General features: G+C 49.4%; 3 protein-coding genes across 4 annotated transcripts in view; 2 read left to right on the top strand and 1 right to left on the bottom strand.

The window, feature by feature from the left end:
• EFTUD2 (elongation factor Tu GTP binding domain containing 2) overlaps positions 1 to 17,317 on the top strand; it is a 44,101-nt gene extending 26,784 nt beyond the window's left edge. Inside the window, exons 11-28 of one of the 2 annotated variants that reach the window (XM_034640148.1) lie at positions 1,391 to 1,454; positions 1,837 to 1,927; positions 3,531 to 3,666; positions 4,798 to 4,925; positions 5,820 to 6,013; positions 7,274 to 7,385; positions 7,778 to 7,918; positions 8,813 to 8,914; positions 9,868 to 9,950; positions 10,526 to 10,612; positions 10,799 to 10,925; positions 11,111 to 11,198; positions 11,834 to 11,952; positions 12,108 to 12,202; positions 12,701 to 12,854; positions 13,001 to 13,108; positions 13,445 to 13,580; positions 14,375 to 17,317. In XM_034640148.1, the coding sequence (XP_034496039.1) occupies positions 1,391 to 1,454; positions 1,837 to 1,927; positions 3,531 to 3,666; positions 4,798 to 4,925; positions 5,820 to 6,013; positions 7,274 to 7,385; positions 7,778 to 7,918; positions 8,813 to 8,914; positions 9,868 to 9,950; positions 10,526 to 10,612; positions 10,799 to 10,925; positions 11,111 to 11,198; positions 11,834 to 11,952; positions 12,108 to 12,202; positions 12,701 to 12,854; positions 13,001 to 13,108; positions 13,445 to 13,540 (1,925 nt within the window). In that variant the 3' untranslated portion in view covers positions 13,541 to 13,580; positions 14,375 to 17,317. The other variant, XM_002919747.4, reaches the window with a different exon arrangement.
• HIGD1B (HIG1 hypoxia inducible domain family member 1B) lies at positions 14,365 to 16,994 on the bottom strand. Its single transcript, XM_011225660.3, has 4 exons — positions 16,880 to 16,994; positions 15,871 to 16,021; positions 15,123 to 15,257; positions 14,365 to 14,495 (listed from the first exon to the last, which is right to left on the bottom strand). The coding sequence occupies exons 2-4, from the start codon at positions 15,968 to 15,970 to the stop codon at positions 14,431 to 14,433; spliced, it is 300 nt and encodes a 99-aa protein (XP_011223962.1). The 5' UTR covers positions 15,971 to 16,021; positions 16,880 to 16,994; the 3' UTR covers positions 14,365 to 14,430.
• A 7,745-nt stretch (positions 17,318 to 25,062) lies between the features above and the next one.
• The window catches only part of GJC1 (gap junction protein gamma 1), a 35,282-nt gene continuing 34,829 nt past the window's right edge, over positions 25,063 to 25,515 (top strand). The window contains exon 1 of the mRNA XM_002919745.4: positions 25,063 to 25,243. The gene's annotated coding sequence lies outside the window, so the exon portion shown is untranslated. The remainder of the gene's footprint in view (positions 25,244 to 25,515) is intronic.

The raw sequence follows: 25,515 nt of genomic DNA, 5'->3' as shown, positions 1-25,515 counted from the left end.
GAAAAAATGCCACACAGTTATGTTTAAAAAAAATTTTTTTTAAGGATTTTATTAGAGAATGCATGAGTGGGGGGGCGGGGCAGAGAGAGAAGCAGACTCCCTGTGGAGCAGGGAGCCCGATGTGGGGCTCGATCCCAGGACCCCAGGATCATGACCCAAGCCGAAGGCAGACGCTTAACCGACAACCATCCAGGTGCCCCTGTTTAAAAAATTAATAAAAATAAAGATTGGGGTGGGCTGACATGTGCAAAGTTGATGGAAGGTAGGCCAGGGAGAGGAGAGGGTGCGGGAAGGAACATGCACGTAGACATTTTTACCTATTCAGATACAGGATTGCGAATATGGGATTCCTGTTATCTGTGAGATGGAAAAGGAGGAGATGGGTTGGAGAGATGTTCACCCGTTCTTTCAGTGAGTGTTGATGACACTTGCGTAGCACGCTGGCCTGGTTCTTGGGAGTGCTGTGAGTACGCTGTGTCATATGTTAAGTGCAGTAGTAGATGTGTGTAACAGGTACGGGGGTTCAGAGGAGAGAGCTTCACTCATGTGGGAAAGAACGGAAGAATTTGGTTATTAACAAAGTGTGGAAGAAAAAGATTTTGAGCTCGGATGAAGTGCCAAGGGTATCCTCGCTGAAAGCAAGAACAGTCTGAAGGGGAACGTAGCTTTAGGGAAAAAGTGATGAAGTCCCTGTAGGCCATCTTGAGTGAGAGAGAACAGTCTGACATCTGGATACAAATACTCATGAGCTAGTTGGTGACGTCAGTGATCCAATTGACTGTTACAGGAGCTCTTGACTGAGAAAATCTTGAATGTTAAAAGCCCGCATTGCTTGGCACAGTCTGACCAGGCTTAAGGGTTACAGTCAAACTAAAAAGACTAATTGGTAAAAGATGAGACAAAGGTTGGCTTTGGTGTTTTCTCTCCAGAGGACTAGATGTCTGCCTTCCTGAGGCTTAGGGCTAGCCGGAGATTTAGCATGGCAGTGCAGCTGGGGGACTGCCCACACTGGCAGCGGAGAGCTTCCATAGATCAGGAAAGAATGAGGGAGCCATTAAGCTCCGCTTGTGGAAGGAGCAGGGTTTGCAGAGCATAGCGCATGGAAGTTGAGCCCGTTTTATGGAAGGAAAACGTTTAAACCATAACCTTGTCCACAGCTCAGTTTTTTGTTTGCTGGACATGGAGCCACCTAGGTGCTCATTTTGGCTCCAGCATAGTCTGGTCAACTTCAGGCTGGTCCTATCCTTGTCTGCCTGCCTGGGTAGAAAGAAATGCCTGGGCCTTGGAAAGGAAGGTGCTAGAATTCCTCAGCTATGAACCACTTACGCACCTGGAACAGACTTTCACACAGTACTTAGATAGATTAATAATTGTATGTCTTCTCTTATAGGTGACATAAACTACCAGGAATTTGCTAAAAGGCTCTGGGGTGACATTTATTTCAACCCCAAAACGTAAGTAGAGTGGGGAACTGACTTTCTAGAGGGGGGATCCATTTTCCCTGGAAGTGAGGACAGACAGAGAGTTCCTAAGATTAAAACCTACTTTTTTCTTAGCCGTGAACAGTCATCTTTCCTCCAAGTGGATTGGCTTCATGAGCTCTTCACAGGACGAGGCCGTTTCTCTTGAGGTCTTCACAGCTCAGCTCAGGCGCGCGTGCGGGTCATAACCATATGCCCCGTCAGGAATCTCTGTTTGGAAATGTTATGATCACATACACATTCCTTCCCCTTGACCCTGCTCAGATTCAGAACTTAGGAGATTCACTCTTGGGGTCAGTGACGTGCCTTCTCCCTGCTGGCTCACCCATAACTCTTTTTTTTTTCCCCTCTTTAGACGAAAGTTCACCAAAAAGGCCCCCACCAGCAGCTCCCAGAGGAGCTTTGTGGAGTTTATCTTGGAGCCCCTTTATAAGATCCTCGCTCAGGTGAGTACGTCAGGCCACCTGGTTCGGGTCTGCCCTTGTAAGCAAGAGGTGGAAAAGCGAGTGAACTCACACCTGCCCTTGCCCCTAAACCTGCTCAGTTTCATATTACTAAGTATGAAGCTAGTTGATCACCAGTCTTCCAGATCTAGAACACACAGACCTCTAAATACTCTTGATTTCAGAGTGAAGGGGGAAGATACAGAGGAAGGAAAAGGCCCTAGAGAAATTTTGTGTAAAGATTTTGTCTATTCAAAAGAATATGACACTTGAGAACTAATAATTTCAGTTGTGGGGATTTGATTTGCAGATCTAAGTGAGAAAGTCCTCCAGGTTTAGCATATATATATGTTAAAGCATTAATCTGATTAAATGAATTATGGTGCATCTCAAATGAAGCATTTTGCATCCGTTAACAGAATGGCTGTATGAGCTTACTATTAATGACTTTTCTGGGCATGTATGTATGTGATGTTTGTCAAATTGAAAAAGATGCATCATGGCACCTGGCTGGCTCAGTCGGTAGAGCCTGCGACTCTTGATCTCTGGGTCATGAGTACAAGCCTCATGTTGGGCACAGAGCTTACTTGAAAGAAGAAAAAAGGATGCATCAGGGGCGCCTGGGTGGCACAGCGGTTGGGCGTTTGCCTTCGGCTCAGGGCGTGATCCTGGCATTGTGGGATCGAGCCCCACATCAGGCTCCTCCGCTATGAGCCTGCTTCTTCCTCCCACTCCCCCTGCTTGGTGTTCCCTCTCTCGCTGGCTGTCTCTGTCTCTGTTGAATAAATAAATAAAAAATCTTTAAAAAAAAAAAAAAAAGGATGCATCAGACAGTGGTAAGGATGTAGTTAAACATGCGGGATGCTTCAAAGAAAAGAGCATAGCATTGCGTGTGCATGAATTTGTGCTACCTAAAAGGGGAACATTATACAGGAATTTTCATAGACCTTTTTTCCAAGACAGTTATAAAATATTCAAGTGTTTAATAAGCCCTGTGCGCAGTGAACACACACACATACACAAAATTTGTGTGGCCGTTCCAACTGACAAAAAAGTAAAACATAGCAACAAGACAAAATAGTGTGGTTAGAATTTATTAGTGCTGAAAAATACTTAGCATCTTGTGTCAGGCTGGAATGGATTAATAAAAGAAATTTATAGACTCTGTCTCGGTAGAGACCTTGAGTCCGCTGAGGATGATTTAGCTTGGCCTTGCCCTACCAGTGGATGGACTGCTAGGTGACCTTTTTTGGTTCCTTCCAGTGCAGTGATCCTCTAAATCTGAGAAGTCTCTAAAATAGGGAAGGGTAAGGCATTTCCTGAGTGTGATGAGATGCTGCTTTTCAGACACCAGGGGGCAGCACTGAAGGTCCATTTGAGAGGTCCAGGTTTATTGGCTGGTGTGGGCGTTTAACTAAGCCCTTTTCACCAGGGTCGGTTTGAAGAGCAGGTGCCAGAGATTTCCCCGAAACCAAATGGTTGTCCTTGCCAGGAGCTCATCCTATAGAAGAGAACTTAGTGCAGTGACCCTTCAAATTGCCCTCTGGCCTTCCATTGCACACTGGCGCTGTCACTACAGCTGATGCGGTGTCCGATACCCACACAGGTTGTGGGTGACGTGGACACCAGCCTCCCCAGGACTCTGGACGAGCTGGGCATTCACCTGACCAAGGAAGAGCTGAAGCTGAACATCCGCCCCCTGCTCAGGCTGGTCTGCAAAAAATTCTTTGGCGAGTTCACAGGTAACAAAAGAGCCCACGGCCCCTTTCCCATCCCCCTTGTCATGTTCTGCCGCATGTGTCATGTGGAGCTTTTCCTCATCCCACGGTGGTGTTCAGAGATGTGAGGCTTTTTTAAATAAACCGGGATGTCCAGCACCTGGATTTTCTTCCTAGCTGTCTTCTTCAGCGGACGGTACCAAGAACTCTCTCTTGAGAAACAGAAGCAATTAAATTTCCCCACCAGGAGGAGCGTGCAAATAAAGGAGCTGGGGAAGCAGATTCTGAGGGTCTAGTATTTTTGCCAGGGGCCAGTCAGCAAGGTAGACTCATGAGTGATGTGAAATAGTGGGGAAAGTACCGGCCTTGGATTTCTCTTTCCCCCAAGCTCCTTTCTCCTCTATTTGAGTGGCACGGAAGGCAGGCGATACAGTAGAACAAGCCCCAGACTGGTTGAGAAAAGACCTGAGTCTTGCTCCTGTTGTGGCCCTGACCCTTCCATGTGGTGAGACTCTGGGCCAGCCACCCAGTTCTTCTGTGACTCGATTTCTCATCTGTAAAATAAGGGAAGCCAAAAAGGTAATGGCTAAGGGCCCCTCAGCAGTCTCTTGATTCTGAGTCCAGTGGGAATTAGGTGTCTGAATCCTCCAAGAACATAATTCTAGTAGTTCATTCTGGGCTGGCCATCAGTCTGACCTAGGAGATACCCACTGAAAACAGATCTGCCTTCCCCAGGGTGCTAACGGAGGTCCTTTCTTATGTGGCTCATTAGCCATTGGAGAAACAGGATCATGTATAGAACAGAAATGTGTGCAATGTTTCCCAAAAGGAAAGGGTCAATTTAGGGATTGTTCTAAGTAGCTCTAAAGAGATGGGTTACTTATTTAGTGCATGCGCTCAGTAAGTGCTTATGTTCAATAAAAGATCGTGGATTGGTGGCGATACTTGAAAATTTTTGCCAGCTGAGCTCCAAGGAACCGCTGAGCCCTGCCTGCTTTTTGCCCTTCCCTAGCATAAGTGTGGCACCATAACTTTTGGAGCTGAAAATCTGTCCCCTCACTTTCAGCTTTCTGGCCATCACAACTAGATCCATAACTCACCGCTCACTTCCCGCTGTGAAGTATATGATAATGGCTTGCTCTTCTCCCTCCGCAGGCTTCGTGGACATGTGTGTGCAGCACATCCCCTCCCCAAAGGTGGGCGCCAAGCCCAAGATTGAGCACACCTACACCGGCGGTGTGGATTCTGATCTTGGCGAGGCCATGAGCGACTGTGACCCCGACGTAAGGGAGAGCCCCATTTCTCTTCATTTTTTTCCCCTCCCATATGGGGATGCTGTTTTCTGGTCATAGGAAGAATGCCTTCTTTCCATCCTTGCTTGCCTCTCACTCCCCACGAGCAAAGTCAACAGACCTGAATTCAAAGCCTGGTGTTAACACTTCTAGTGGTATGATCTTGTGGACATTCTTCAATCTTTCTAAGAGTCTTGGTCTATAAAATGAGAATAATAATATGTATGTGATTGTTACAGAAATTGAATAAGATAGAAGGTATTATAGTTGTGTTCAGCACAGTCCCTGACAGAAAAGATTCAACAAATGGTAGCTAACCTTGTTAGCCTTGGGCTTTAAAAAGATCTTTCCCAGGGGCGCCTGACTGGCTCCGTCAGTAGAGCGTGTGACTCTTGATCTCAGGGTCATGAGTTCAAGACCCACATTGAGTGTACAGCTTACTTTAAAAATAAGTAAATAAATAAAAGTAAAAATTAAAAAGTAGAACAGTCTTTCCCAGCCATTCCTAAGTCAGTCTAGTTTCTCGGCATAAACATACAACCCATTGAGAATTTTGAGTTATGTCTTCAGAAAGAATTTGGGGCAAGCAAGTAATCTTGCAAGTTAACAGTGCAAGTCTGCCATCCTAAACCTGCTTTTCTTCACCATTGCTCTCATCCCCCTAAAGAAAAGGAAAAGGCCTTTTTTTGCTATGCCTATGACATCTATTAACTAAGCAGGGGGCAGGGCATGGTTTGGAATTTTCCCAGAAGATTGATGCATCTTCCTCGGGGTCTGGGCAGTCTTTTCATGGAGCTCATGTCACTGCTGTCCAGGGAGGTAGAGACCATGGTATTTACTGTGATAATATGTGTGGTTGAGCCTGCACTCTGTCCCCATCTCCAGGGTCCCCTGATGTGCCACACTACCAAGATGTACAGCACAGATGATGGCGTTCAGTTTCATGCCTTTGGCCGGGTGCTAAGTGGCACCATCCACGCGGGGCAGCCTGTGAAGGTGCTGGGGGAGAACTACACGCTGGAGGATGAGGAAGACTCCCAGATATGCACCGTGGGCCGCCTCTGGATCTCTGTGGCCAGGTACCGCCAGCCGTAACCTATAGCGGCACGCCTTGGACTTGTCCCTGGAGTTGCCACAAGGAGCTGGAAGGACTGGTCCTCCCTGGAAGCACAGCGGCTGCACAGCCCCCTGCAGTAGATCAGTTGACCCTCCCTCACATCTGTTGACTTCTAGTTCTTACTACGCAGAGTTGCTCGGCCCAAAAGTCAGCTACTGTTGGGTTAATGCCAAGAGCCTTGCCTTCGCGTTTTGAATGGCTTGTATAAACTTTTGTAACAGGATTTCTATTTTTACTCTTAATCTTCTCTTCCTTTTCTGTGTTCCTAAGTCATAACCTTTGTGTTTCTTCCCAAAAGAAATTGTCTTCCAGCCTCCACTGACTATTCTTTAACCAAGACAGATTTTGCTGGATCCCTTGTAGCTCCCCGCATCTGTAGAATCAGACTTAGCTTGGGCCTCTGGGCTCCTTGTGAGTCCCTAAGTGTGGCTTCTCAGCGAGCCAGCAGAGCGGAGGCATCCTGTCCTGACGTTGCTGCTGCACCGTGCGGGCAGGCCTGTGCCCTCCTCCAGACCCACCCGTTCCCTAGAAGCCAGAAGACTGAGGAGCTAGGACAGTCACAGGGTCTTCTCTGATGCTTTTGGCTGGCATCTCCTTACATTCTGTCCCTTGGGCAGTGCCTTGCTTACCACTTGTATCCAACTGGAAGTGGGTTTTCCTGTTTTGTCCCCTTAGGATACCCCGCACTCTTCTTTCAGGTGCTAATCAGTTTGTAACTCCAGTTGTCCCTTGAACAACCCAGGTTTGAACTACATGGTTCCACTTTAATGTGGGTCTTTTTTTTTTTTTCCCCAGTAAATACACTGTAGTCCTATAAATGTATTTTCTTTTCTTTAGGACATACTTAGTATTTTCTTTTTTTAGCTTACTGTATTGTAAGAGTACAGTATAGAATGCATACAACATACAGAATATGTGTTAAGCATATTCTCGGTAAGTCTTTATGTTTATGTTCTCGGTAAGTCTTTATGTTCTACTAACAGTTGGCTGTTAGTAGTTAAGTTTTGGGAAGAGTCAGGACGTAGACATGGAGTTTCAGCTGCATTAAGGGTTGGTGCCCCTAACCTCTGCATTTTTCAAGAGTCACCTATACATATATGTGAGGCTGTATGATTGGTTGTTTATTGTGTCCTTCCTCTGCTGGAATGTGTCTGTCTGGTTCACCCCTGCTCCTGGCTCAGTGCCTGGCACCCCTCCTTATTTCACTTCTCTGTTGCTCCAGGTACCACATTGAGGTGAACCGTGTTCCTGCTGGCAACTGGGTTCTGATTGAAGGTGTTGATCAACCAATTGTGAAGACAGCGACCATAACTGAACCTCGAGGCAATGAGGAGGTAGAGTTTTTGAAAAGGCAACTGGATTAGTTTAAGCTAGAGGAGCACACGGAGCCACACCACATGTGAGCCAGCAGCAGCAGAACTCACGGGGTACTAACCCAGAGTCACGGCCACTTCCTGGTTCTGGGCCCCGGCATGGGCTCAGTGTTCTAGATCTGACCCTGCTCTATTCTCCCTGTATTCTACTTGGATGCTAGGGATTAGGGGGAGTTCCTTTTTCTTTCCGGCTCTCTTTGTTTTGCCACGGTGCACAGGAATAAATGGCCCTTCAGGCTGCCTCCAAGCAGCACTGTGCTTCTGGTGGGGGAGCAGTCTGCTTCTCTCTGACTTCTGCACCTTTGGTGCCTACTTGGGCTGGGTGCCCTCATTCTTTGCATTTTGAATCTCAGGCTCAGATTTTCCGGCCTTTGAAGTTCAACACCACATCTGTGATCAAGATTGCTGTGGAACCGGTCAACCCCTCAGAGCTGCCCAAGATGCTGGACGGCCTGCGCAAGGTCAACAAGAGCTATCCATCCCTCACCACCAAGGTACTCTCCAGGCGTGTGGGAGCGGCCAGGCCGCATTGCCCCAGCTGACAGGTCTGTGCTGCCCACAGCTTCATGTCCACCAGGCATGTCTGATGTGCTGCTTCCAGCGGCCTGTGTCAGGAGCAAGTGTTCCCTTCTGCTACTGTCATTTCTTTTTTCTTTTCTTTTTTTTTTTTTTTTTTAAGATTTTATTTATCTGTTTGACAGAGACAGCCAGCGAGAGAGGGAACACAAGCAGGGGGAGTGGGAGAGGAAGAAGCAGGCTCCTAGCGGAGGAGCCTGATGTGGGGCTCGATCCTAGAACGCTGGGATCACGCCCTGAGCCGAAGGCAGAAGCTTAACAACTGCGCCACCCAGGCGCCCCTGCTACTGTCATTTCAAAGCAGGACATTGTGGGGCGGGGGGGGGCGGGTGAGAGTGCACGTGCGTGTGTTCATATTCCATAGTATCTTCCGACGGGAAAGAGGTGTGTCTTGGAGAGTACTCTTTGAATTGATTTTTCCAGAAAATATAGAGGGAAAAGTGAGTCATTCTGATCCTTCTACATTCTTGAGCCTTCTAGCATACTTTCCTGAGTAGTTGGCCAGGGCTAACGGGTCAATTTATTGTGCATAGACATAGGGCAGGGTGTTCCCTAAACGGCTGTGACAGGAAGAAGTCGGTGACCTTATGCCCAGTAGCACTATGCTGAATGGTCCGGATATCTTGAGGATTAACTTACAGCTCCTTGCTTCCCGCTGGTCCTTCTCAAAGAGGCTGGAACTGATGCTGAGCAGTGGCTTTCTGATAGTGGATTTGGTTAGCGCCTCCTGGGCTCTCGCATTGATTCTGCTGCTAGCTGTTGTTGCTGCCACAAGAGGTCCAGGCTGTGACACCAGGGCTGTTGTGTTTCAGGTGGAAGAGTCTGGGGAGCATGTGATTCTGGGTACTGGGGAGCTCTACCTGGACTGTGTGATGCACGATTTACGGAAGATGTACTCAGAGATCGACATCAAGGTAAGTCAGCATCCCCTCTCTTGAGTGCCTGCCCGGCCAGGATCTTGGCTCCTGGCTCCAGACTGATTTTACAAGCAGCCAAACCCTTGATTCGCCTGGAAGGCTTGAGAAAAGAGGGGGGCCCTAGGGGAGGAGACGTGTTTGGGAAAAGCCTGACCTGTTGCTCCCTATATGGGAAGGTATTTGAGATCTGGTTTGCCCCTTTCTGCAGGGTTATTCTCAATGTCATATGTTTAAAGTCAAGGCTCCCAAGCCAGAGTGATTCTTGGTCTTTTGTTAAGAAAACAGTTGCACAGCCCATCTTTGGTGATTAGGTCTCAGTGGATGGTTTCAGGGAGTGAGGACTGGCCCTCCTGGGTTTGCTCTCACGTCGTGGTGTAGCCCCTTAGTTCAGGTGCACCTTGTTGGTACACATATTTTCTCCTAGCTCCTGTGGTGGTGGAAGTGAGTGCCCTCACATACCTGTCTTAGACGCTCCTCCTGGTGTGCCGAGGACTGGCGCTCTAGAAGATTCTGAGTTCCCCGGTAGCCAACTGTGTGGGAGCTTCAGGGAGGAGCTGTGCTACCCAGAGCCAGGGCTTGAGAATGGAACGGGGACCTGCCAGGCTGTGCCTAGTGCCAGCTGTGACAGAGCCACGGGAGGTGTTCAGTGAGCGGTGGGGGGATGGCTGAACGCATGTCGAAAGAGACCTTGGGGGACTATCATTTAGGCCCAGGTTCGACTCGCACTTACTCTTGGCTGAGGGACACAAACTCCTCACTCTGCTGAGTTTTCTCAGGCTGCTTAGTGCTGGTGTGGACTTTTAGTCCGCTATCGTACTTGTGGCTGATGCTGATTAAGACCAGGGTGTTGACGCAGAGGAGGTGCCAAGGGGACCTCAGAATTCCCTTTGGCAGAAGACTGTCCTTCCTACAAATTGCAAACTTGCCTAACAATTTATTCTGTTTCCCAGGTGGCTGATCCTGTTGTCACGTTTTGTGAGACGGTGGTGGAAACATCTTCCCTCAAGTGCTTTGCTGAAACGCCCAATAAGAAGTGAGCTGGGGGTCCAAGTGACCCTGGGACTGACAGGGGCACTCTCCTCTCCCCACTCCACCCTAGTCACAAGCGCTGTGGAAATAGAGACCCCCTGAGTCTCAGGATGGGGTCTTAGGATGCTTGAGTTTAGCCCAGTGCTCTCATCCCTTAGGCCTGTAGACACGATGCTGTGGGATTCTTTGCCGGAGGTCCCCCAAGAATGAGTGTCCTCATTGCCACTTCTTTCCGTATAATTTGATCATCTTAAAATTTTGCCTAGCAGCAGCTGTACTGTTTTTTGTTTTTTTAAGATTCTATTTTTAAGTCATTTCTGTACCCAACATGCGGCTCGACTTCACTACCCTGAGATCAGTAGCCGCTTGCTCCACTGACTGAGTCAGCCAGGCGGCCCGAGACCTCACTTTTTTAAAGAGTAGTAGATTTGAATGAAAGAAGACAGAAGATGAACCCTTTTTTGCTGTATTCTGGCTTACTGGCTTTTACTGACATCACTGCCTCACCGGCCTTTTCTTAGGAATGCCCCTTTTGCGAGTCCTGCTCTCTTCATCACTACCCATTTCCTTTCTTTCTAGGAACAAGATCACCATGATTGCTGAGCCACTTGAGAAGGGCCTCGCTGAGGACATAGAGAACGAGGTGGTCCAGATCACGTGGAACAGGTGAGAACGTGGCTGTGGTTCCAAGGCTGGAAGGAGATGAGGCACCACAGCCTGCCCTCCCGGTCTCTAATGCCGCCTGTCCGGGGAAGCAAACTGTCCTCCAGGAAGGCAGGATCTGTGACCGCAGCAGGCAGTAATCACAGGGCTGACGGATACCTCCATTGTCTCCTCCTTCCCTCCCCCCAGGAAGAAACTGGGAGAATTCTTCCAGACCAAGTACGATTGGGATCTGCTGGCTGCACGTTCCATCTGGGCTTTTGGCCCTGATGCCACCGGCCCCAACATCCTGGTGGATGATACCCTGCCCTCTGAGGTACAGCAGAACTAGAGGGAGCCATTGCGGTGGTTTCTTTGCTGTTGAGTGGAAGAAACTACAAAGTGTACTTCTTTTCCCCAAAGTATTTTGTGGCTTCTTACCAGTATGTCTACCTTCTCCTCCCTCTAAACTCGGGTTGTTGCCAGGGTCACTGTTCACATGTGCCCTCATGTTCCGTGTAGGTGGACAAGGCTCTTCTTGGCTCAGTGAAGGACAGCATCGTTCAAGGTTTCCAGTGGGGAACCCGGGAGGGGCCCCTCTGTGATGAGCGTAAGTTCCACCCATGCCTTGGCCTCCCCCGCCCTCTAGGGTCATCATGCCTGGACACAAGGTGGGCTAGGCTTATCTGTGGGCCCTGGCAGGAGAAGCAGCTCGGGGCACATGGGGCCATCCCCTGTCTTGGGGCAGTGTCCTCTCCTCTCCTCCCTCCCTGTCCTAGTGCTATTGCTTGGGACATCCTGGAAATGAAGTTATTTCTAGGCTGACATTCGCTGCTAAGTCGAGAAGGAATATGTTCGAGGAGAGGTATCAGGAGGGAGGTGGGATCAGAGTGGTTTATAGAACAGGACTGGATTTAGTGGGAAGAAATGTGCGATTCCTAGAACTTATTCTACATCCAGAAATAATTAAATATTTGCGAGAAAAGCACATCAACTTCCAGGAAGACTTTACGATGCCTGAGCATGACCTGAAACAAACACGAAGAATGTGTGCTTAACTTCTGTCCTCTGCTGTAGGCCTTGGTATCCTATCAGAACGCCCATCTGCAGGGTGATTTTGTGCCATATCTTTTGTGGCCTCAAGACCGCTGCCATGGTGCTAGAGGCTTCTTGCTTCCCTGCCCTTGGGCCCTTGACTAGTGCTGCAGCTGCTTCTCGCTCAGCAGCTCCCCATCTCCATTTCAGTGATTCGAAATGTCAAGTTTAAGATCCTGGATGCAGTGGTTGCCCAAGAGCCCCTGCACCGGGGCGGGGGCCAAATCATCCCCACGGCAAGGAGAGTCGTCTATTCTGCCTTCCTCATGGTAAGTGGGTGGGGCTGGCCTGCTCCAGGGTGTTGAGTGGAGGTCCAAGCTTTGGGGACATCAAGACTTCAGTCCCTCCAGCCTTTTCTTTATCCAGGTCCTCTGTCCTCAGCCTTCCCCAAGCTGAGGAAGCCTTTCTTCTTGCCCCATTGCAGGCCACTCCTCGTCTGATGGAGCCTTACTACTTCGTGGAGGTGCAAGCCCCTGCGGATTGTGTGTCTGCTGTGTACACCGTGCTGGCCAGGCGCAGGTGAGCCGCCAGCACGGCATGCTAGGGAGGGTGCAGACAGCAGGCACACAGCAAGAAGTAGCTGGGCTCCCGTGGGGAAGGAGATGGGTCTCCTACACAGTGTCTGCTCCTAAAACCCTACTGAGCTGGTTTTTCAGAAGGAAGGAGGAAAGATTTGAGGCAATCCCCAGCGTTACTGCAGATAAAAATTTGAGATTCCTTCTTGGGCCCTCTCTCCTTAGAGAGCCCTTGGGGGAAGTACTGAGATGTGTCATTGGGGGAAATGTCCATATAGGATCTTGTTTCCTCAGTGTTTCCACTCTCACCAGGGGTCACTGCCCTTTGGTGGCCACAGGAAAGGACACGGAGCACCCCAAGGCTTTTCCGCCCACTGTAGCACGATTGTGGTTATTCTTTCTTTGATGGTAACTCTGTGTTGTGGTACATTTGGGGCCAGATTCTTTCTCTGCTTTTGGTCTCTGTACGACAAGGGACTCAGCCTTTGTTTTTCTGTCGCAGGGGGCATGTGACTCAGGATGCACCCATCCCAGGCTCCCCTCTCTACACCATCAAAGCTTTCATCCCCGCCATTGATTCTTTTGGCTTTGAGACTGATCTGCGGACTCACACCCAAGGGCAGGCCTTTTCCTTGTCTGTCTTCCACCATTGGCAGGTGAGCAAGTGGTGCAGGCTGGTCAGTGTGGCCTCCCACCTGTTCAAGGCCAGTCCCCTCTGGCCTGTTCCCTTCCAAGCCCCAAGTGAGATTTCCAACATCCTAGAGAAGAGTCCTAGACCATCTGAAACCACTTGACCTTTCAGATTGTACCTGGTGATCCTCTTGACAAGAGCATTGTCATCCGCCCCCTGGAGCCACAGCCTGCTCCTCACCTGGCCCGGGAATTCATGATCAAAACCCGTCGCAGGAAGGTAGGCCTCCCTCAGGCCCATGGCCAACCCTCAGTCCCCAGGCCTCTTGGCAGCAGTTGGATCTTTTTCCATTTCTTCCTTTGGGACCTTTCTCCCAAGACAGAGCAGTTCCCTGCACAGTGCAGGGAGGTGCAGTCTGTACAGGCCTCAGGCCGCCAGACCCACGGCCCAGTCTGGCTGGGAAGGGAGCACCTTCTCCTCAGTGGCGATTCCTGAAATAGCTGGGCCAGAGTCCCACCCCCACCAACCTCCCCCTCCAGCACAGGTCTCGGACGGCCTTCAACTCTGTTGGTCACCACATAGGGCTCTTTCCTGTATCACCCCTACTCTTTGCAGGGCCTGAGTGAGGATGTAAGCATCAGCAAGTTCTTCGATGATCCCATGTTGCTGGAGCTTGCCAAGCAGGATGTTGTGCTCAATTACCCCATGTGAGTGCCGGGACTCCCGGCATCCCTGCTCCCTGCAGCGGGCTGTATCCTGGACTTGAAGCTGGGACCTGGTGTGACCCGGACTCCATGTTGTCAGAGAGTGTCCGAGAGCTGCTGCGGCCATTTTTAACAACCCCAAACCTTCCAACCCAGAATCCCAGCAAGGGAGGAGTATTTGGCCCCCTGGTTCCTCTGCAGCCTCTGCCTGGCTCCGTTCCCAGGGAACAGAGTGGAGCTTGGACTCAGAGAAGGAAAAGGGGACGAAGTGTTTAACCCCAAGGGGCCCTGTCTTCAGGATTTACGTGGAATTTTTTTTTTTTTTTTTTTTTACAAGTTTGACCTTAGACATGGTTTTTAAGTGAACAGAACATTCTGACCTCTGCCTTGCTCTGTTCCTTTCATCCCCCCGCCATCCCCTTCCCTCCAGCACAGTCTGGCCCTGGCCCCTGGGTTCTGAATATATATCGTCTCCTGTGTCTCTTCTCCCAGCTGCAGTCTTCCTGCCTGGGTCCCCAGGGCAGCAGCCTGTGATGGGAGGCATCCCCAACTCTCAATTCAGTGTTAATGTTGAGGCCACTTTGTTGCCTCTGCCTTCCCCGCCCTGCACCTGCCTCTCTGCTGCTTCTGGGTGGGACGTGGGCTGGCTTGGCAGGTGTTAGGCTTCTGGGACCGGAGGCCCTTGCCCCTGAAGAATCTCCCTTGCCCTGGAACTGGGGGCCAGAACTCTGATTTCTAGCCCTTTCTCTAAACCACACACACACCAGCCACTACCAGTCCCTTACTCTGCTGTCCCCCATGTGAAGAAGAGACTTGATTTTCCTTAAAACTGCTTTATTAGGAATGTACCAGGGATCGATGGAAGAGGCTCTGGCGGCCCCAGGCCCTATAGGAGTCCTACTTCTCCCCGGGATTCTGTGCTGTCCTCTTGACGTAGTCTCTGTACATTGTGTACACGGCACCTGTAGGAAGGAGAAGGGAAAACATCCCATAACACGGAGCCCTGCACGCATCCTCTGGTTCTCCCAGGAGTCTGACTGCAGCCATTCCCCTGAGAGTCCAGCTTCCCTGCTCATCTTTTTGCCCTGGGTCTCAGCAGCTGCTGTACGGCCTAGGGAAACACCCTGCTGCCAGTTCACAAGCTCGTCCACATCGATTACCTGTCTGAGAAACCTCACAGCAGCCTGCGAGGTCAGCAAGCCAGGGTGCTTATCACTGTGTTGCACAGGGGGAAACCGAGGCTCAGAGAACGGGATTTGTCTGCTGTCACACAGCTAGTCAGTAGCTATCTGTCTCTTGACCCAGAGAGGAAGAGAAGTTCAGTGTATGTTCTGCTGTGTGATTTTTCTCACCTCTAGGACAAACTGTCACAAAACCAACTGTGCATCATCCCCACAAACCCTGGGACAGGAGATAAAACAGAGAACCCTGAAAATGGCTTGGTTTGAGGGCTTCACCCAAGACTTGCTGTGGAGACTAGTATAGGGAACAGGGACTAAAATCACAATCCCTTAACTGTCAGGACTCACAGCCAGATTTTGCCTAATCAGCTCTGTTCTGATTCTCCTGGGACCCCGGCAGCCACTCACCTAGCATGACCGCACCCACGGCACAGGCTTGTGCCGCCACTCGGGTGTGAATCAGGTGTATGGACATCTTGGTGGAACCACGGGCCTTCAGCCGATAAATCCGGTAGGCTGCCACTGCTAGGCAGCCTCCTAAGCCTGTAGGCAGAGAACGTGACCGCTGGGCCTCAGTCATCAGTCACATGGCTCTCCTCATGAGAGAGGACAACCCCCCACTAGGTAGCCTGGGCACCTGGATAAACCCCTGCTCTCCTGCACTTCATGGTGGGACAGAGGGGACCATCATCAGAATATTGAACTTCCATTTTCAAAGTGGCTGCCTCTCTCCAGTGAGCCCTCCTGTATGTACAGTTGGCCCATCCTGAACCTCCTACCCCCATGGCTCTGCTCAGGCCCCTCTGCTGCTGTGGGATCCCGTAACTACTTTCCTACTCTCCCAAGACCTTGAAGAAGGAAGCCCTGGAGATCCCAAACTGCTCCTTCCTTTCCCGACGCTGCTTTTGATGCCCCACATTTCCCCAGACCCCAAGCCCTCAGTTGGCCACGACCTCCACCCATCCAGACTCCCTCATTTCGTTGTCAGGCATGTCCCTTCGTCCCTTGGCACCTTTGCTGCTGGTTCACTCCTTTCCTAGCTGTTGACTGCTCAGTGGGTATGACACTAGGGTTCTCTGCTTCATTTGGAAAGAGTAGGAGACCTGTTCTCTGAGGAAGGCCCCTCTTCGCCCTCATTCCTTAATTTCCTACTCACCTGCAGGCACCAGCGGAGACTCCCTGGTCTTCCTCAGGAACTTCTGAGACACGCTGTCTTCGCCCTCGGGTGGTACCCACCAGCCTTTGTTAGCAGACATGATCCTGGCCCCAGGTGTTAGCAGCTGGGGCTCTGAGGCTTCAGCCCAGTCCTAGAAAGAGGCACCCCACAATAAGAACTCCTGATTCTCCTCAGTCTGGGGGAGAAGGGAGGGAGTTGCCAGCTAAGACCCTCTTTTACCATGCCTCAACACAGCCACTACTTGAAAAGATGTCCCAAGTGTCCCGCCTCAGATGGCTGGACCACTAGTGCCATTTCTCCCACCTCTTCTTCATAACATTTGCCTCTTACCCAGCTCATTCTGACTTCACTGTTTTCCCTGCTTCCACCTACCCCCCACTTCCATCTGTATCCCTATGTGATCCTTGGGTCAAGAAAAAAAGCAGCTGGAAAAATCCACAGATGAAGGTGGAAGGAACAGGCCTCAAGCCTTGGGACCCCCACTGGCCTTGAATCTGTGAAGATTGTTCCTGAGGGAGCTACAGAACAGGATCTGGCCCCAGGGAGCCAGAGCCATCCCAGACAGTGTTCCAGCACTGGTTACTGAATCACCAGAGCCAAAGATTAAAATGATTGGACATTGATTTGTGAATAATTTAGCATAGATTTTGGACGTTAGTACTAATGGAACTAATTCTGGTCCCTGAACTGCTCCCATTTCCATCTCTTGCCAGGTTCTTTGCCATTGCCGAACCCCTGCCTCCCTCCCTGGGCAGGTGACCCCTGTTGCTCTACTGGCTAACCCCCATAAACATCTGCTCTGATCACAAACTAGACGGAGTCCCAGAGTCTAGGTCCACAGACCAGGGCTTCTGCCTGCGGGGTGCCTTCTAGGTCTAACCATGCGACAGACTCCCTGTGTGCGGTGACCTCTATTCCTAGTTGTCTCTTCTCTCCTGGGGGAGCAAGGGCTGTCGGCCCCACAGGTTCTCAGCATGCTGGTGCTTACCCTAGGAGATGGCTAGAAAGTAGAGAGCGAGCAGCCAGGCCAGGGCTCAGCATCTGCTGTTTTGAACAGGCCAGGAGCTGATGATGGAGCTGCCACTGTGGGGTCAGGGAAGCAAGCTTTAATGGGGACTTTGAAGTCAGGAACGGAGAGGGGAGGAGATAGGCCAGGGCATCAGTCTTAACCCCCCATTTGCTGAGTTCCAGGCCAGAGCTGCAAGCACTGGAAAGTAAGGAAAGATCAGATGGCAGGGAGCCCTTAACTAGATTCAGTCTGTTAATTCCCATGGATGTAAGGGGCTGGATCGGACAGGGACTTGCTACAGGGAACTGAGCTGGAAATGCAGAGGCAAGAAAGGATAGAGATCCTTGGTTCTCCCCCAAGCTATACTGCTTCAAACACAAACAATGTGGAATGTAAATAAAGTGCCCCAATTTCCAATTGTGGTCTTGATCCTTTCAAGGATGCTTTCAGGACCAAGGATATTCATTCAGTTTGTAACCACTAGGACTTCCTCACCTCTCCAGCGCTCTTTATACTGCCTGCGGGGGGGGGCGGTGAGATGCTCGCTTACGCTCACTGGGGACAGAGATGACAACTGACCTGCGTTACCACCTATTTTGTTTGAGGTATTTACATTTCAGGCCTTTCAGTTCTATACAGTAAGTAGTTGTTCAGACTGGGAACTGAGCTTCTGAGAGGCTAAATGACTTGTGCAAGCGTGCACAGCTAGTAAAGGGCAGCGTCACAATCTGAATCTAGGTCTGACTGGCTCCAGAGTTTGTACTTGTAGCCAGCTTTCCACAGACTGGCCAAGCAGAAACCCTGTCCATCGAGGCCGAAGCTCAGGAATGCTAAGCAATTGTGGCACCCCAGATTCAGAGAAGAGGAAAGAACCTTGCTAATAAGCAAGTGGAAAAAGATTGGAGTACACCATGGAGAGTACCACTCCACCCCAGGCCTTTGTTCGTTCCCTAGATCCTTAGCCCCACGTGTCTGTCCCAAAGGGGCTTTTCAAACACTGGAAATCTGTCCAGCAGCTGAAGTCTTTCTTCTCTCTCCCCAGCACTCACTGCTCTAGGAAAAGACCCAGGGTCACAGTAGCTCCCCAGGGCCTTCACATATCCCCAGCGTCCATGGGAACTCTCCTCCCAGTCATTCACACACACTCTCCCAGGCTGCCTCCCCTGGTCCCAGCGGTGGCCTGAATTCTCAAGAGATGGATGGTCTGGGCCAGAGGCAGGGCGATGGCAATGCCTGGATGAGACAGAGCAAGAATCAGGATCAACTCCAAGCCCTGTGGAGAACAGGGGCCAAGCTGTGGAGAGGGAAGTTCAACTTCCTTGAGAGGTTCTCCCTTCTGTTGATGTTCCGATAGCATCTCAGCCCTGGATTGAAAAAAGAATAAGACACATAGTTGCTATGATTTTCTAAGCACCTGTGGGGCAAGAAACGTGCTAACTGCTTTAAGGAGGTTATTTTATTTAATCCTCACAACTCTGTAAGGTAGGTACAATTATTCCCATTTCACAGATGAAAAACTGAGGCTTGGGTTAAATATCTTGCTCCAGGTCACAGAAAGTGACAGAAAAAAGAACGACTAATAACTGGTCCTAAAGTCAAATCTCACTGCTCTGGACTAATGGGAGAAGGATTGTAAACTGGAGGGAAAGTCTTGAAATAGAAGAAATAAAATTACTTTTTACTTCTGAAAACACACTAAAACTTCAAGGAACAGATTTCTGCAGAGTACCGCTTCAGTTAAACAGCTAAGATAAATTATGATAACATTTTTGTTACTATGCCAAGTCTTCAATAATTATTTCTATTGAAGCATTTCTACATTAGTAATTGACTTAGTAAACCTTTTTTCCTTCCAGGTCATGTCACACTCATACAAATTCTAATTTAGAAGGGTCTAATTGAGGGATGCAGACAGACTTAATGCATCGGGAGCGCAGGCCATAGGCAGACATGAGGTCAGTTAGCTGCTTGAATGACCACTCTCTGAATACTCAGTCTTTTGCCACTCAATGTCTTTTTTGAGTCTATGGCATCACCTGTAAAATGGAGGTATCATCTACCCATAGGATCATGTAAGAGTTAAATAAGATGATTGTTAGAATTCCCCTGCACACGGCCTGCTCCTCTTCCTCCCCAATGAGCAAGTGTCAGGAAACGGGGAGCAGGCTGGGGCAGAAGCGGAAAGTCCCTGACAACAGATGGAAAGCGCACCATGTTCCGAGTGGTCCCAATTCAGCACACTCTTGTCCCCCTCCAATGTTCTTTTCTTTTTCAGCCTTCCCAACCCTAACTGGAAGCTTCAGGCTTGTTCTCCCTATTGTGTTGGGAGGGGGTGGCTAGAACTTGAAGTGCTACAGGAGCTAAGGCATTGCCATGCTATATATAGCCCAAGGGAGCTGAGGGACCAGGCAGGGAAAGGAGGGCCAGCAACTCTTTTGCCTTGAGCTAAGGAGTTCTGTGAGTGAGGGGATGCTGAGGAATGAACTGGACAAGGAACTGAAGATGCTGGAATTGGGGTTGGAATGGGGAGGACCCAGGCTGAAGGGCTGGGGGAATCACAGGAGAGAAGACATTAGGCCATATATAGTAGTGTCTCAGGGACTTGAGGTGCCAGGGGTGGGGGAACAGGAGCAGGCTGGGGCAGTGGAAGTTTCCAGATAACAGGGTGAGGCTGAGGCAGCCTCTAGAAAGTGCCTGGGGTAGGAAGGGTAAGACATCCCCTCCCCTAAAAGCAGGCAGTGAGTTCAAAGGACCTTGCAGTATTTGTCCAAGGACAGCCCCAAGAGCCACAGGCCTGGGGCCAGGAAAGTGCCTTTGTTACCACCAATCTTTCTGGGGAGACTACTCACATATTTAAAAAGCTTCTAAGAGGGCGTGGATGGTAGCGATTGGAAGGCTGCATCCGACTGTAGTAATGCTGACGAGGTAGGATCGCAGCTTGGTGAAGGACCAATTTTGAGCTGCATATTGAGACACACCTGTCTCAGATGATGAATGGATGTGTCAGAGATTTGAAATGTTTTGCTGAGATCCCTGTGTTGGGTGCTTTTGAATACCCAAACGACCTGGCTTCCTCTAAAGAGCACCGTGGGAGGGGACTAATGGCTTTGGAGCCCACAAGGTTTAGGCACTTCACTTATTTTACTTACTCTTCACAACAGCCCCAACAGATGGATCTCTCTCTTTTTTTTTTTTTAAAGATTTTATTTATCTATTCGACAGAGATAGAGACAGCCAGCGAGAGAGGGAACACAAGCAGGGGGAGTGGGAGAGGAAGAAGCAGTCTCATAGCGGAGGAGCCTGATGTTGGGCTCGATCCCATAACGCCGGGATCACGCCGAAGGCAGACATTTAACCGCTGTGCCACCCAGGTGCCCCAGATGGATCTCTCTATCCCCATTTTACAGATGAGGAAGCCACGCTCAGAAAGGTTAAGTAACAGCCAGACTGCACAGCAAGGAAACGGCGGAGCTATCCAACCAATAATGTTAACCACTATAGACCAGATTACAGTGGAAAATTAACGTCGCAAGTAATAATGGGACTTCATGTGCATTTCACCATCCCATTCTCACACCACCGTAGAGATGAGTAAACAAGTACAAACAGCTGGGCAGAGAGAACTTGCAGAAATTCAAAGACTGCACCTACCGCACTGCTTCTCACGAAAGCAGGGTAGTTCCTGAGTCAGCACACTGCATTCTAGGTGCATCCAAAAGTCCTTCTCTGGTGGGTGGTACCAGAATGGGTCCTCTCCCATATGCTTCTCCTCACCCCCATCTCCTGCACACACTTCTGTATCCCACATTTGCAAGTAAATTGACCTTAATTTAAAATTCGGCATTAATACACAGGAACTGCTAACGGGCTCAGGGAAGCACTGGTGGGGGTCATCTTACTGTTCCTTCTTATACTACTTGTAATAACATGTTAAAAAAAATTTTTGACAACAACAAAAAGTCTGTCTCACCCGCCATTCCTGTGGCAGGGAGAAACAATATAATGTGTCCCACAGGTCAACTGAAACTGCGGGGGGGGGGCGGTTTGGGGAGAGGGGTGTGCTACTAATACCCGCCTCCCCATTAGCACATGCAATCAAGAGCTGCTTTAATAAAAAGCTTCCTCGCTATCCAGCCAGTCTAGGGCCCGCAGGGCTTCCTGTTGCCAACAGGGAGCTTTCCAAAAATCCTACCTCTCTGAGCCTTTGCTCTCATCCCCCAGGACACAACAATCCACTCTGAGTTTATCAGCCAAGTGGGGACCCTGGAAAATGTGTAATGGAAATAGTGACACACTGGAGTCTTCCAAGTTGACCCTGCAGTTCCCAAACCGCAGAGCCCCAGGGTGACTCTCAACTTCTCAAACTGGGTTTTGATCCTTTCCTGCCTGGGCCCCATGTGAATAAAAAGTGATGCGGTTCTCACAGCACCCGCCTCCACTCTGCCAGAGGCTTGGGAACCAGACCCCTTCCCTGTTTGAAGCCTGGGGCTTTTTTGTTCCTTCCCTCGGGGAGCTCTTTGTGCTAGCCCTGGCTAGCTCTCAGTCACTCATTCACTTGGCATGGACTTGCTAAGCACCTACTATGTGCTGTGCTTTGCTCTAAAGCTGATAGGCAGTGGTCCTGACTTCAGGGAACTCACATTCTAGTGGTTGTCCTGGTTTGCTCCAGATCCTGGTTGATGAGGGAGCAGCAGGCAAGCTGAGGACAAAGCGCAAAGTGACGCCAGACAACCCCCTCCCCCCAGGTGGGATGTATGTGACATTCCTCAGCCCTAAAGCTAAGGGAATGAAAAACAAATGGTTAACTTATAGAGACAAGACAGGAGTCTCCCTCAGTTTACAAATGTCTTAGTGATTTACAAGGAAAAAAACATTCTTATCAATAACCTAGCTTCCAGAAGGAAATGTAGATAAAATTAAATGTCCTTATAACCTGCTGCCCTTTGACCAATACTTGAGGCAGGCAGAGTATGCTGTTTCTCCTGGAAGCTCCCAACTTTTTGTCCCCTCCCCCCCAACTGTCTTAATGTTAATACCTTGCTAGAGGGAAAAACAACCTTAACTTGACAATAGCAAGGCCTCCAGTATCTCTTAGGTCCTCTTTAGCATATGAATGTTCTTCCGAAAACCTCCCTTTTCCCCTACCTCCAACTCCAAGTATATCATTGATTGCTCCTCACTACCCCAGCGTGGCTCCTTCTGCCCGCAGGTCCCGTCCCCGCGCTTTAATAAAACCACCTTTTTGCACCAAAGACATCTCAAGAATTCTTTCTTGGGGTGCCTGGGTGACTCAGTGGGTTAAGCATCTGCCTTCAGCTCGAGTCATAATCCTGGGGTCCGGGGATCGAGTCCCGAGTCGGACTCTCCGCTCAGCAGGGAGTCTGCTTCTCCCTGTGCCCCTCCCCCCTGCTTGTGATTTCTCTCTAGTAAGTAAATGAAATTAAAAAAAAGAAAAAGATATTTGGGGCGCCTGGATGGCACAGCGGTTAAGCGTCTGCCTTCGGCTCAGGGCGTGATCCCGGCGTTATGGGATCGCCCCACGTCAGGCTCCTCTGCTATGAGCCTGCTTCTTCCTCTCCCACTCCCCCTGCTTGTGTTCCCTCTCTCGCTGGGCTGTCTCTATCTCTGTTGAATAAATAATAAAATCTTTAAAAAAAAAAAAAAAAAGAAAAGAAAAAGAATTCTTTCTTGGCTGCCGGCTTTGAACCCTAACATCTTTCCTACATCACTGGTGACTGCCTGGATCAGAGATCCTCTGGCTTAGGTTTCTGGCTTCAGTCTATCACCTACAACTGGATTAAAAGATGACACTAGCTGGCAAGGTGATAAAAGAGTTATATTTGTTTTTTTTTTTTTTAAACTACCTGCAGGTAAAACAGTTTAGCTTCCATGGGTCTTATTATTTCCATCTTTTTTTTTTTTTTTAAGATTTCATTTATTTATTTATGAGAGAGAGAGCATGACGGCGGGGGGGGGGTTAGGGGCATAGGGAAGGGGAGAAGCAGACTCTCCCGCTGAACAGGGAGCCTGACATGGGGCTCGATCCCAGAATCCCAGAACTCCGGGATCATGACCTGAGCCGAAGGCAGACACTTAACCAACTGAGCCACCCAAGTGCCCCTCATTATTTCCATCTTTAAAAATGGAAGAAAAGATGGGGGGGCTACAGGTTTAGTAGTAAGGTAACAAATATAGAAAATGTGCTGCTCCCAAGCTCCATGAGGAACGGGCAATGCTAGAAGATAGGAAGCCTTCCTCAGCAGTTTCATCCATGAACTTATAGGAAAATAATACCTAATGAACATTTAATATGTATTATTAATATAAAATATATACATATGTAATCAAATGTTTTGACACCACTTTATTTTTTTTTAAAGATTTTATTTATTTATTTGACAGAGAGAGAGACAGCCAGCGAGAGAGGGAACACAAGCAGGGGGAGTGGGAGAGGAAGAAGCAGGCTCGATTCCAAAGCACTGGGATCACGCCCTGAGCGGAAGGGAGAGGCTTAAAGACTGAGGCACCCAGGCGCCCCTGACACCACTTTAAAAGCTTTTTTTTTTTTTTTAAGATCTATGTTAGTGAGAGAGGGTGCGCCTCAAGGGGCAGAGGGAGCAAATCTCAAGCAGACTCCCTGCCCAGCGCAGAGCCTGACGCAGAGCTCTATTCCACAACCCTGATATCGTGACCTGAGCAGAAACGAAGAGTCAGCCAACCAACTGAGCCACCCAGAAATCTTAATATGCTGCACAAAAGTGCACTATCGAAAGCATAGGGCTCAGATGTGGTAACCGAACACACTTGTGTACTCATCCTCCAGATCAAGGATAGAACAGGACCAGTCCCCTAGAAGCCCCCTCATGCTCCCCGTAACTAACCTGACCCCTAGGTAACCACTATCCTTATTCCTAACAGCACAGGACACTTTAGCCTGTTTTTGAACTTCATATGAAGGGAAAGTTTTGTGAGATTCATCTATCTTGTGTGTAATTATAGATTGTTCCTTCTCATTGCTGCCTAAGGTAGCGTTGTGTGACTATGACATTTCATCTAACCCTTCTACAGTTGTTGGACATTTGGGGGAGGGGGTTCCAGTTTTTTGGCTCTTACAAATAGTGCTGCTATGAACACATTAACCCATGTAGTTTGTGTGCATCTCTACACATTTCTGTGGAATTTCCATGAAATCACAGTCACAGTGTACGCATAGGTTTAGCTTTAGTAGATATTGCCATTTTTCCAAGGCAACTTGTACCAATATAGAGTTGCACGCAGGATGTTAGTTTTAATATTTTAATCAGCATATATAGTGATGTTGTCCCCTGTGTTGTTTTAGTTTGACATGTTCTTTATCGTATTTTCATATATTTACAAGGTCCTCACACTTGTCATTTTAAATATATTTGTAGAGACGTAATGTGATAAGGAAGAGGGTTGGCGACAACTGGGGCATGGCGAGTTTAGTGGGGGGAGAGGGGAGGAGAACTTAAATACAGAGGCCAAGCAGGTAATGAAAATGATTCAAGCAGCTAAGTGGGAACAGTGCCTGCCCTGCATAAACAGCTATTACTGAGAAGTAGCCACCCGGTGAAACTAGAGCCTCAAAGGGAGCAATTTTTCCCCCCAGCATTTAGAGAGAAGCCAAAAATCTGGATTTTAAAATTTGGCAATTAATTCATACTTTTAGAAAACATCCTACTGGCCAAACAAAACTTTTGTCAGTGGGCCAGATGGCCAGCCCTCTGGACTAGCACTTAGTTCCCGCCTGGCTTTAGGGGTGGGAGAGTTTGACCTGTAGCAAGTCACCTCATTTGTTAGAGCTTAATTTCCTCGGTGGTCAAAAGGGTAAAATGGAAGCCCATCCTTTTGTATAGTGATGGTCAAATAAGATAATTCAGGAGTACAGGAGTTGTTAAACACTACAAAGTACTCTCCCATCTCCTCAGGACGCCTTCCGTTGTTATGCACGGACTCACTGTACTTAAAGCATTTGAGGAGTTTCCAGATTCCTTCAAAGCGAGGCAGTTTAAGGCTGGAGCTTCCCATTATACAAATTCTTCAGAAAGTCCTTCGAATGGGATCCTGCTGGGATGCAAGGGGTTAAGAGGAAATGGCCTATTAGGGTCTTGCTAATCTGAGAAGTCCAGGACCTCAAAAGTATCTAGAACGCCTCTAAAAGCCAAGACTCAAAGGAGCTAGGATGATTAACCCGACGAGGGCCAGTGGGAGCAGAACCTAGAACGGGGCGTCAGCATCCTGATGTGTCACACTGGACCCAGGCCTCGGCGGAGCGCACAGAAGACAACTCCGGGACTCGTGGGACCGACCTAGGATGCTCAGGTAAGGCGTGTCCTCACCGCGCCGTTAGTAGCCCGCCCAAAGTGAGGCACTGGCCGCGGGGGACTGCTGTCCCGAGAACCAAGCCGGAGGAATGAATTGTCCCGGGGGCGAGGTCGGCGCCCACCCAGATGCAGACTCCACACTGGTGGCACCGACACGCTCGGCGCCCCCGGGATCGCCCGGGAGCGCGCGAGGGCACGACCGCAGAAAGTTGGGCGCCCGCGCCGCCGCGCGCGCGCTCCGGGGCGCCCCCTCCCACCCGAGCGCCACGC

Source organism: Ailuropoda melanoleuca, chromosome 13, assembly GCF_002007445.2.
Source record: "Ailuropoda melanoleuca isolate Jingjing chromosome 13, ASM200744v2, whole genome shotgun sequence".
Taxonomy (NCBI): Eukaryota; Metazoa; Chordata; class Mammalia; order Carnivora; family Ursidae; genus Ailuropoda; species Ailuropoda melanoleuca.
Note: the sequence above shows the minus strand (reverse complement) of the source record. Positions and strands in the feature narration are given on the sequence as shown.

Coding starts and splice junctions, on each gene's coding strand:
- HIGD1B (XM_011225660.3), bottom strand. CDS start 15,970: ATGTCTGCTAACAAAGGCTGGTGGGTACCACCCGAGGGCGAAGACAGC. Junction 15,258..15,870: donor GTCTCCGCTGGTGCCTGCAG/GTGAGTAGGAAA, acceptor CTCTGCCTACAG/GCTTAGGAGGCTGCCTAGCA. Junction 14,496..15,122: donor CGTGGGTGCGGTCATGCTAG/GTGAGTGGCTGC, acceptor TCCTTCCTACAG/GTGCCGTGTACACAATGTAC.